Source organism: Cyprinus carpio, chromosome A14, assembly GCF_018340385.1.
Source record: "Cyprinus carpio isolate SPL01 chromosome A14, ASM1834038v1, whole genome shotgun sequence".
Lineage (NCBI taxonomy): Eukaryota > Metazoa > Chordata > Actinopteri > Cypriniformes > Cyprinidae > Cyprinus > Cyprinus carpio.
The window spans coordinates 2675188-2688700 of NC_056585.1; the positions used below are offsets into that span (position 1 = coordinate 2675188).

General features: G+C 34.3%; 1 protein-coding gene across 1 annotated transcript in view; it reads right to left on the bottom strand.

The window, feature by feature from the left end:
• Positions 1-7035: 7035 nt before the first annotated feature.
• Positions 7036-13513, bottom strand: part of LOC109065888 (protein diaphanous homolog 1) — a 77915-nt gene continuing 71437 nt past the window's right edge. Inside the window, 1 exon segment of the mRNA XM_042769650.1 lies at positions 7036-9167. Coding sequence (XP_042625584.1) covers positions 8980-9167 — 188 coding nt within the window. The 3' untranslated portion in view covers positions 7036-8979.

The following is a 13513-nucleotide window of genomic DNA, read 5'->3' on the forward strand; positions in this document are numbered from 1 at the left end:
TTTAAACCAATGTTAATTTACATTTTTTGTTATTGCAACATTTTCTGTATTCTATTTAGTCATCCAAAACTGAATTAAAATTTGGAAAACCTGAATTAAAATTTGGATTTTTTTTTTTTTTTTTTTTTTTTTTTTTTTTTTTTTTTTTTTTTTTTTTTTTTTTTGTTTTTTTTTTTTTTTTTTTATTAAAAAAAGTTTTTTTTTTTTTTTTTTTTTTTTTCTCGGTGTGCTTTACAATTTCAGTTAAAATTTTATACTGTGAATGATTTGTCGTCATAGTACATCTATCTGTATATTGTCAAAAGAACAAGTAAAATACAGTTTTGTCTCTGATAATAATGGAATTTTAGAGTCCTGCAGTGATCAGCATCTGGAGGACAAATTAAAGTCTGTGGAAACAACGATATTGTCACACAGAGAGTAAATAAACAGATCAGTTGATTTAAGAAGCATCCCGTCTAACCAGAGCTGAACACTGAGTTCACTGCGCTGAGACCCAGAGAAGTGTGAGTGTGTGAAAGTGTGAAGTGCATTAGACACGCAGACTCAGACTTCAGCACCATGGCGACAGGTGTTGTCAAGGCAATGAAGCAGCTGCTTAGGATATTCTGGGATGTTGCCCTCATACTGTTTCCCAAATGGTTTGACATGGAATTGTGAGGAATGCAACAAACAATCAATCACAGAGCATCTGATAATTACTGTGACCAACCAAGCTTCAGTGTTAATTCCACCTAAATGCAATATATATTTCCAGTTATGAAACTTTGCCCTCAGCCAAAACTATTTGCTCTGGAACAAATAATAGATTAATGAGACCAACGACTGTCCATTAGATTTACCCAAAACAAATTATAGCTCATGTTTAACCACTATAAAGACATCAGACCCAGCGGCAAATTCCAGAAGATCTGGCCAAGGTGAGGCTAATCTCGGTGGGTTCATGAGCGCTGAACAGCCGCTGACACCATGGAGCTCACATCTCCAAAAACACTGAAACACATTTTTAAATAGGCACTATCTTTTTTAGCAAACTACACATTAAGTCCAAGTACATTCTCGCCTGAAAAACAAACAAACAAAAAACTCTTATAACTACATTCTGTGATGCAACAACAGTAGAATATAGTTATCATACTTAAAACTACACACACAGCAGCTGTAAGAAATGTGTGCTCAACATTACTAAATATATCAACAACAAACTCATTAGAGCTCATCATAAACATGAGGTTTGGATTTCAAAATTTTAAAAAGAATCTTGACAACATTCTGTCAGGTCAAAGATCAGGATGGGAATAATCTAGGAAGAAGACACATTCAAAATACTCTAAAATTTTAGAGAGAAAGGTGCATATTGATGCTGTTGTTAATTTGGAACATTTATCTCTATATATAAACACACAAAATATCTTTAATGGGCTGGTGCATGTTTATGGTGAAAACAGCCAGGCAAAGAGGGTTTTGTGGTTGTGGTGGTGCTGCACGGATTATTTGGGACTGTGTTCTTCTCAGATGAACTCTGACAGTGACTGAACACAGGCCAGCAATACAGAAAGCTTCCTTTAATAACAGCAGGAAGTCCAGCTGCAGAGAAAATTCCTTCATAGTGTCGACTCTTCACAGATCCAGAAAGATTAAAGAACTGAGGAAAAGAGAGCCAGAAGAAAAGGCACATTTGAGTTCATCCTGTTGTTTAAATATTAATTAACTAATGAACTGCTCCATATATACTAAATATGAGATCAAAATTACTCTGATTTGACACCAGCCACAAATGCATGCTGGGTATCAGTGCCACAATAATAAATACCACAGATAAAGAAGACGTAACAGCGATTCAGATATACATGTTTCAGGAAATCTCAGCCCTCATGAACACACACTAAGACGCAATTAGTGCAGAATTTTCACCTTTAGTCACTAAAACTCCTCATACAAAAGTCCCTGTGTGTAATAAACTGCAGGATGTTAGCAATTTTTCACCTTTAGTCAATAAACTGGGCAGGACTAAATCAGCATTGTCCTCATACAAAAGGTCCCTCCTGTGTCTAATAAACTGCAGGAAAAATAGCTCCAGTCCTTTATAAAAGATCTAGTTAATCACATTGTCTGATCATGTTTTGCATAATATATAATATATCCTATATGGGAGGGGATATAGATATTATATATAAAGGGGAATTATCATGGAAAAAATGACTAAGCCAACGATTAATCCCTCTCCAGTCCTTTACATAAAAAAATGGGTACAGGGGTATATTTTATATGTATATATAATACACATATAAATTAATATATATATATTTACGATATCTGTATATACATATATATTTATATATTAATATTATATATATATATATAATATATAAAATTAAAGGAGTGGTCCAAATTCAAACAGGTCCAACACATTATGTAAACAAACTTTTATTTTGGATGTGCCGATGAGTTCATTTTGACCTAAAGATCAGTTATATATTTTTAGACAGATATAGGATAACACCATCATTCACACAAAGATAAAAACATCATACACACAAACACACACTTCAGACGACCGAGCATCCTCCTTAGACTAACAGCAGTCATGCACACAAACACACAAACATTTAAAACAAACACACACATGTTTTATCACTTATTCATCGCCTCTGTCACACCTCTGCTTTAGATACATACTGATGAGGCACACAGCATCACACACATTTTCTACTTATCGCCTCTGTCACACACACTAAATCCTTTGTTCACAGTGGTCAGATCAGCAGACAGACAGAGCCTGAGGTGCAACTTGATGCACACACACACACAATAATTTGCCCTATATTATCTGGGACAAAAGAAGACATGACATTCAGTGTGTAAAGCTGATATAAATTCAATTCAGATTAATCATAAAAATAGTGTTAATATGAGTGAGAGAGAGAGAGAGAGAGAGAGAGAGAGAGAGAGAGAGAGAGAGAGAAGCATATTAAATCAATCAATAAACACTAACAATAAACAATCAATAAACACTAACTCAGTCTTTATATCTGTTCAGTACACACTACGCTGGTGGCAGTAAGATGTATTTGAAAGAAGTATCTTCTGCTTACTAAGGCTGAATTTATTTGATCAAAAAATTGTTTAAAATAACTGTTTTCTATGTGAATATATTTTCAAATGTAATTCATTCCTGTGAGTCATAGCTTAATTTTCAGCATCATTACTCGCTTCTTCAGTAACTTGTTTCTTCAGAAATCATTCATACATACTTACTTCCCAATCAAACAACAACCCATAATAAAAATTTAAAAAAATAGTTGCTCCTCCACATAATATAGAAAAAACAGACACACTTTTTTTTCAGGATTCTTTGATGAATAGACAGTTCAAAAGAACGGCATTTATTTGAAATTGAAATCTTCTGTAATATCAGCATAAATGTATTTGATGTCACATTTGATCAATTTTAATGTTTTTTGTTTACAAAAAATATATATTTATTATTCTTAAAAAAAAAAAAAAAAAAAAAAAAATACTGACCTCAAGCTATATACACTTGTCCTGTTCAGCAGACTATTTTCACTTTTAAGTCAACATGAACTTACAATGAATCCATCAATTCCCCATGGACAAAATCAAGTCCCGCCCTACATTTATTTCCAGTAAAAAGAAAGGAAGGTTAACATTAAGGACATCTAACTAATGGGAGAGATTTTCTCATTCTCTCAGAGCAGCAGGACTGATTGAGGTCAGTTTGTTGTGTTCAGATCAGCTGTAATTAAAAGACTCTCATCATCATCATCCTCATCATCATCATCTCTCGCACAGGACTAAAAGAAAAGATCAGGGCATCAAGACTGGATGATCTATAGACTTTAATGATTTACTAATAAAGCAGTCAGTGTAGAGGATTGACTTCCACTTACTTTACACAAAAGAAAACAATGTGCGAGACAATTCATTTTCATGTCTGTTGCCTTTTTGTTTCATTGGCTGAATAATTGAAGTCAAGCATTTGAACAGACTATCTGTTGCTCTCACCTTGTTTTCATGTGTGTCAAATTAAATATGCAGTCTACTTTGCCTGAGGCTGCGCCACATTAATCCAGATATATTTGAAAACACATATTTTTCTCTACATTTTGGCCTTTTGTCCACACTGAGACAATGAAAAGGAAGCTTTTTGAATTTCCAAAAAATCCCAAGTGGATAAATTATATATATATATATATATATATAATATATCATAGATATATATATAACTACGCGTTCTTTCATGAACTAATTATCACCTATTAATCACATCCAAAATAAAAGTTTTGTTTACATAATATATGTATGTGTACAGGTATATTTATATGATAATACTATAAAATACACACACATAAATTTACCCTATTTAGAAAATACTTACATGTATATACATTTATCATATTTATATTCTTATATTTTTGTTTATTATATAAATATATTTTAATATATAAACATAACATATTCTTCTTAAATATTATACATGCATGTTGTGATTATAATATACATATATAAAATATCACCGTATACACACATATATTATGTAAACAAAACTTTTATTTTTGATGTGATTGATATCATGAATTAACATTGACAGCCCTAATATATATAATCTATATATATATATATATAATATATAAGATATATATATACACAATTATTCAATTATTATTAGTATTATTTTTTTTTGGCTGAATAGGGAGGTATTTGAAATCAATGACACGTTTAATCATTTGACCTGTTATTGTACCCAGATATTTTTCACTTTACTTTATATCTATGGTTGCACTTGCATTGTTGTGCCTGCTATTCATGTTCATAGTTACTTTGTACAATCTTTCTATTTTTACATTCCTAAATATAGAAAGTAAATTTACTTAATTTAATAGACAATGTACTTGCAGTTACATTTTTAAGAACAATGCAGAACCTGGAGCAACCAGTGAGTGGTGGGGTATTTTGCTAATAAAATCATTGTGCCAGAAAACTGTTGTGAAAGCTATATTTCATATGGTGTCACTTTATCATCTCATTGAGCTTTTATTATGTCTTACACATGCTCAGGATGTTTTTTTTTTTTTTTTTTCTAAGGTGGTTATGGCATATTATTTTTGTAATACTTATATACATCCACAGTAGTTAATATTTTGAACTAGCTTTTATTTTTATATTTTCAGTCGTTTTGATTTTAGTGTAAATTTAGTTTTTTTGTAACACTTTACAATTTTTTTTTAATTTCTTAACATTAATCAACTACATTAGTTAACATGAACTAACAATGAACAATATTTCAATAGCAAGTTTTAGTAATTTCAATACTTTATTATATTTCAATATAATAAATATTTGCCAATTTTTAATCTAATATTTACGTTTTATTTCAGATTTATTTCATTTAACTATTTTTAATAGTTTTACTTAACACTGGTGCAAAACCTGCAATGTGATAGTAGGGTGTAAGAATGTGGAGAGCTGCTGTTTTTATGAACTCCCACAGGGGTCAGAGGTCAAGCTTTGATAAAAGCCTGCTGCAAAGACATGAAACACTCACACGCCTCAACACATATCCATTCAACAGCACACACACACACACACACACACAAACACAAGGTCTAAAGATGCAAAGAGAGGCATCAGAAGATCAGTGTCAAGCTCTGCCTGACAGATGCCACATCAAACACTTTATTAAACAGCTGTAACTCACAAAACATCTTTGACCATTATTATTGGTCATATATAGGGTTAGTGATTTGAACAAACCCTTGTATGTGCAATAGTAAGTGTTGCATGTACAATAAATAAATAAATAAAAGAAGAAGAGGAAAAAAAAAACATGCTGTCAGTAGTTTGTGAGAGTGAAACACATCTGGCATGAGCTGCTCTGGTTTCCACAATCTGTGGATGAGTCTGATTCTATTATTGGAAGAATAATCACCGTGGTTACAGGGAATGGAGGGATTCCAAATTAAACATTCCATCCTTCTCCCGACTCCTCGTCTTATTGAACATCTTTAAAAAAAAACACCTACTGTACCACTGAGAAAGACAGACGGACCCCACAGCACATGGCAGAAACAGCTAAACCAATTAACCCATGTGCAAAACAACTCTCAAACAGGAAATAAGACTTTGTGTGACCTGCATGCTTTGTGTGTTGAATGTACTGTAGGAGGCATTTCTCCCCGTGTCTGTATGAGTTGTAACAGAGAAGTGTGTGTGAGTGCGTGTTAGTCTGGGATTTGCTCAGAGGAAATTCCAAATCATAGCTGCATTTTTTCCGCAGTCATGAGACATAAAACCAGCGCACAGATGTACACACAGGAATGTCAAATAAATGCTGTACCCCTCATACCAAATTACACACACACACAAGACATATTCCATTAACATTACCACACATTTGTTTTTTGTACCGTCATGTTGTCTCTGTGCATGTTATCTATTATACACATCTGTAAGGCACTAACAAAGAAAGAAGTCCCAAAAATACCATAGTATTATCATGTGTTTCTAGAAAAGTGCACTATGGCAATAATATGGTTTTGGAAATCTACTATTGTATTTAGTGAAATAAAACTGACTTCGACTGAAATCAATTGTAAATAGATTTAACATTAAAGGAATAGTTGAGCCAAAAATGAAAATGGATCATGGTCATGTGGATTATTGTGATATTTTTAATCAGCTGTTTGAACTCATTCTGACGGCACCCATTCACTGCAGAGGATCCATTGGTGAGCAAGTGATGTAATGCTACAGTACATTTATCCAAATCTGCTCTGATAAAGAAACAAACTCATCTACATCTTGGATGGCCAGAGACTGAGCAAACTTTCAGCAAATGTTCACAATTTTGCGTAAGCAAATGAAAAGTGTAACCCTAAAATACACCTTTTGTTTTTTTTTATGTGGGCATTTCCAGAAATTCTGTCCCTCCAAGGATAGAAAAACCTGTCAACGAACACACACACACACACACACACACACACACACACACACACAAACAAAATGCATATGGAATAAGTATTAAAGATGATATTTTAATGGTGTGGTTTTAGAGATAACCAGAATAAACATCTCTATAGTCAAAACGCAATATACACAATTTGACCAAATGGATTTCACCAATACAATCGCTATATTATTACAATAAAACAATCAAGAATAAAAATTGATGAGGAAAAACTGTTTTAAAAAAGAAAAGAAAGAAAACAGTCTCTTCCAGTGATCTTTTTCCAGCTTTTCCAAAAAAAGTGAAACTGTTGACTTGTGATCAATCAGCATTGAAGCAGAATCTGTTGGCTCGCAGTTCTCCAAAATTGCAGTCCACAAAAATTAAAAAAAAAATGTAAATAAATGGGAAATTTGGCTTCAAAAACTCCAAAAAAACCCCCCAAACAAACAGGATGTTCTCAAGCTCTTTGAGACTTGCTGGTTTCTAGGCAGAATTTAGAGACCTGATCGCTGCCAAAACATTGACATTGTTTCACAAAAATTACATAAATGCATATATATTTTAATATAGTTTAATCCGGAAGACAATTTCTCAGGATTTCTCGACAAATGCAGTCCGAGCTATGGCTTTCAACAGTGAACTCTACCCTCAAACATTCAGCCAACTTCAACATTCAGGTAAGTCATATTGCAAAGCTGAAACTCTGAGGTCATATTTCCCGGTGTCACTGACACAAACTCAGTTTATGACTCAAGAACAATCTTAACAGTCGACAGGTTAAACAGTATCTGCTGGTGATCAGTCAACATAAAAGACAGGAACATTTGCTCACTGTCTTACTGCAATGAAAAATACTAAAGTTGAATAAGTCTATGTGCAGCTTTTAACAGATATTTCAGCACCAACGATAGAAGTGCTCTGCTACAGTCCTTCGGATTTGGCTTGATCAAACCGTTTATCATAGAGAAATAAATGCCAAGGAGCTGTCAATGTTACTTTTGCCCTCAAAATAGATATTTTGCAGTGACTTTTTACTCACTGTCTGGCAGTAAATTAAAAATGATTTATCTCGCAATGGTGAAACACCACTGAAAATTGTGTGGCGTATGTATCAGCAGTTTGGATCTTCAGTGTGCAGAAAACAGCATATCGAAAACAGCACTTTACAAACAGTACTGACGTTTCTGGAAAGACACAAAACTGACAATGCTGTTCATGAAAGGAAGTGCAGCAATCCACACACAAATTATTCATAAAACAACTGTGAATAACAAATGTTTTATCAATTCTATCCAAAACCATTTTTGCATAAATTGTCACATTTAATTCCATAAAAGAATGGTTTATGAATGACTTGAATGAGGCTCAATGATTGTAGCTGGTGAAATTTACAAGTATTTTTGAGATTTAAACAACATTATTCACTTAAAATGACAGAATGAAGTACCCAGAAACAGAAGAGCACAGGAAGACAGAAATAATGTTGTTAACAGGTACCACACCTCTTTGTGATGGCTACAGAACCTCAGTGAGAACACCTCAAGCACACACTAATTGAACATGCATATATGGAGTCAACATTATTGGCACGTTGTGTTTCGAATATAATAATGTAACCTATTTCAAACTTTCAGCCACGTGATGTGTTTAAAAGTCAAAAAACAAAAAAAAAGCTAAACGTTAAAGCAGAACAGATGTTTGTTTTCAGATGGAACCAGAAGAGGACACTCAGATGAATTTGGAATGGAACAAAACAGAATCTCTACATGAATCTTTGGAATCTTCCAAAAGCAGTCGATAGAGATAACAGACAGATGAAACCTTGTGTTTAGAGAAAGAGTGCTAGAAAATGACAAAACGAGTGTGACAGTGCTGAGATGAGGCCACTCCTCCAGTGTGACGGCCAATAGGAAGCTGCGTGGGTGTGGCTTAGCGAGAGCCCCGCCCTCGCAGACTTGGTCCCCAAACACAGTCTGTCTTTTAACTGGCAGGATCAGCAGAGAAAGTCCTTAATTTGAGCGTAACGGAGCGTCATCTAAGAGGTCCTCCAGTGAGCTCGTGTCCTCCGGAGACGACTCCTTCCTGTCCTCTGCTCCCAATCGGGTCTTTTTTGTGGCACTGGGTGGGGCGCTCTCTTGAAGAAGCTCTTTGGCGAGAATGTTTGTCACGGCGTTACCGGCTCCTCTCCGATTGTTGGCTGAAATGGAAGGAGATATAATAAATTAAAAGGCAATTAAAAAGAGATTCAGTTTCACAGAGGTCAAACATCATATTTAAGGCCACTCTTTGAGGTCAGACAAAGGTGGTTATTGTTTAAAGCACTGCAGTCAAAAACAACCAACAAATTACCTTTTTATAGGAATATTACAGGTTATTTTCCACTTAATGATCAGTACAGACAATCATTCCTCATTCCTCAGTTATAAAAATAGACCACATTTTACAATAATTCTAAATAAGCTTAATCGGTTGGAAGGTTTGAAAACATAAATGTGAAGCTCATATTGTTGTGAAATCACTAAAATATAAACCATTTTTTGACCTACTCTGCAAACAATTACTTATAAATCAAGACATTTACTTGAGAAGCATCATGACTTGAGGCATTAAAGGTGCTGTATGGAGATTTGACACCGAGTGGTTGAACTAGGTATTGCAGTCCAAATTCAAAATATTGGAGAGGGTTTTTTTTTTTTTTTTCACCTGGCCCCTCCTCCTCAGACTTGATGCACACGCAGGTTGCCAGATTAACGACACCAAAATGAACGAGCGCACTTGATGATGAATGAAATGAAATATGCTGTGTTTACCGCCAACTGGCAACCCGGGGTGCCAAAATACAATTGGGAAAACTGGCAGTGGGCGGGTTTCACAAACAAAAACAAAGACGGCATTCTGGCCCGGAAAGCACATTTTCAAAGGAGAATAACTGACTGTAGTGCTGTTTTTCAGATAAACAAGTATGTTAACTTAGCATGTTTCTTAAATATCTGCAAACATATTATGGTATTTTAATGTTTTAGTAAAGTTAAAAACTTACATACAGCACCTTTAAGTCATGTTTTCTGAAAATTGTAGCAAATTTAAGTGTTTATACTTGCAATTGTAAGAAAAAAAAGCTTCCATATATTTGTTCTTATATATTGTTGAAACTGTTTTAAGCATAAAGTTAATTACTTTTTATTTATGTATTTACTGCAGAAAACAAGACTTTATACTTAATAGTTAAGCCATTTTGCTTCTGAAGTTTAGTCTAAATTTTACTAAAAAAACAAGACAGAAATACTGAGTCAGAAAATTATTCTTGCAATAATCTAAAGCATGCCACACATGCTATTCATCCACATCAAGTTGATAACAACCTGGAATATTCCTATAATTGTCTGTGATAATCTAAAGCATGCCACACATGCTATTCATCCACATCAAGTTGATAACAACCTGGAATATTCCTATAAACACCATCAGATTCATATCTTGATATATGAGACAGCTGCATAATATCATATATGTCATCATATATGTGTGCTGGTGGTCATGTTGGTATATTTAGGTCAGTGTGAGGCTGTCGAGTGTTTACACACAAGATAAACACTCCAATAATGGCTGCAGAACAAAACTCCCGCGGTGAGACATTCATAGGGAAATATTGTCTGAGAATGTCATATTCCATTCACATTCTCCAGCCTGTATGCAAAACAAGACCATGCAGAGGAAACCATGATCTCTCTCTCACACACACACAATCCCGAGTGCCACTGATAACGATCTCTGAACAAACATCTGTAACGAAGCATGCAGAGTGATAGAGAACACACGCACACACACGCACAGACGTTACCAAGCAGGTGTCCAGTGTAAGCTGTGATAAGGACAGCACTGAGTCTGTTGGGGAGAAAAAGTCGTTATGGGAGCGTTTGTAGTTTCGGGCTGTTAGTGTCAGACAGATAGGACCATTACAAACATTTACCATGGTAACAGAGTAAAAGCAGTTGAGTGTTTCTGCTATAAAATAATGGTAACTTCCTATTACTAAACAGGTCTAAACAGGTTTCCAGCAGTAAGATTATTATTATTATTATTTTTTAATGCCCCAGTATGATAACAGTTTATCAGAACATGTTTGATGTTTAATATGCAGTAATGTGGATTTCGGACCAATGATATTTCACTGTGAGCGGGACTACTACAGAGTGCTATGAAACAGAAACAGAAAACAACAAAGTCAGTCAGTAGTCACAGTTCACTGTGTTACCTTTTACCTTTTCCAGTTCAAATATCTAAACACTTTTAATGCATTTACTTGAGATGCAAAATTACCGTGAACTTGCTTTCTTGTTTTCACTTAGAAATGTATCAACATTAGGTAAGTTAATTCTCATAAAAGTATAAAATAGGAATATCTGACATCTTATGTTATTTTGCATCTTAATTAAGTATATCTTGATTTAAGAATGTTTCGATATTTTAGACAAAAAAATATTAAAGAAGAAAATTACTTTTTACTGTGTTGGTCAAGTCAAGAACTATCATTAGATTATCAACAACCAAAAAACAAACATTGTCGATCTAGATAAAATGTAAATTTGACACAATTATAATCTATGCTCTGTACTATCTGTAACCATGTTCTTTCGATCTAACATGGAATGTAAATTTGTCACATCTATCATATAAAAAAAAAATTTCTGGAAACACTGTCACGATTATTGTTTTTCTTTCATTAAATTAAATATTGGTGTGGGACAAGAAATGCACAACTTTGCGAAAAAAAAAAAAAAACAAAAAAAAAAAAACAGCATTTTAAAAACAAAAAAAATCAAGGGTTTCACTCATGCTTGTTTGTGTAAATTAAATATGGTTATTCTCTCCTGACTAAGATAAGAATTATTACTGCCACAATTTGCATGTAAAATAAACAAAAAAAATAAAAAAAAATAATCATTTACTTTAGGCTTTCAATTAATTAATATCATGGCTGCCTCTTTTAATTCACATATATTTGATTCACTGTGATGTTAGATAATCTGAAGCCATTCACTTTTTCAGATGTAGACAAATGTCAAAAATCTAAGTTTTCAGATGTAGATAAATGTTCAATGGCTATAAATGTTCAAGTTAAATACATTTTGAATTTAGCTAGACGCAAGCGATACATGAAACAGGGACATGTGGCATCAAAGCCTTCAATTTTGTGACTTGGTGTGCTCTCTAATCATATACTCAAGTACATACTTTCATCATCGTTAGAGAAGTACATCATTTTGGCGTTTAGTATGCGAGTTAAATGCAGCTACAAGTTAACATTAATCTGTACAACAAAAGCCTTGTAAACCCTACAGATTTTAGCCCAATTATTTATATTTCTGATCATTATTTATACAGTTTCTGCCAGATATGAAGCAGCACAGCGTTATTTTATAAATACATTTGTATTTGTGTCTTTGTAAGCATGTGATTAAAGCAGCAGCTGCCGTCTTTCGCTTAGTATCTCTCTGATTGGCTTATTATGCATAGGGTCAAAGGTCACAGGGCGTCTTCTGTCTCCACCATGCATGCCTGCGGTCTGTCTAAGGGCATCTAAACTGTGTGTGTGTGTGTGTGTGTGTCTGTGTCTGTGTGTGAGTGAATGCATCCATATGCAAAAGGAACAAGTGTTTAGAATGGCTGTGTGTTGGAATGATTGTGTGTCTGTGGCATATGTTGAGGGGTTGAGTCACAGGCGCCGTGTGTAGCTCTGTTTGTGTGGTCTACATAGACAGCATCCTGGAATGTCTACAAAGGCTGTAATTCACCGTTGCACTAACTGAAGGCATTTTAAAGGGAAGCATCATTTCGCAAAAATGTTTGTGTGTTGAGTGAATGCATCCATATGCAAAATGAACATGCCTTAACATGCTGTCTAGGTAGGGAGCTCCCTTGGTTTTGGAACAGAGCTTGTGTGTGCGCCGCTACAGAAAAGCTAAAAATACAAAACACACCACTGATGACTCATGCTACACACAGAGAGATTTGGACTCGATTCCAAGTGAAAAATACGGTCTGGAGTAGCAAATCAAACACAGTAAAGACTGCAAAGAGATACAGAAAAGAGAGGGAATAAAAGATGGTAAAGTAAAAAAAAAGGCCTGATCGAGGGAGGGAAAATGAGGGAGTTTGTCACGGAACTATATACAAAAGATAAAAAGTGAGGGAATGCGGAGGCAGAGAGAGAGAGAGAGAGAGAGAGAGAGAGAGAGAGAGAGAGAGAGAAGAGATGCATGGTCATTAATGCCACACATAACAACACATCTATACACACAAAAACACATACACTTACACACACACACAGCGCTACTCTACACCGTTTGTAAGATACAGTGAAAAGAGGGAAAATAAAGCACACATGGCTTACTATTGTGTGCAGTAATGAACAACATCTCTATTGAAATATGCTAAAATCACACCTTTTATTTCAAAACATTATTGTTAAAAGTTTTTTTTTGTTTTTTGTTTTCATAAATTTGAAACAAGTCTATATTCTTAAGTATATATATATAGGCT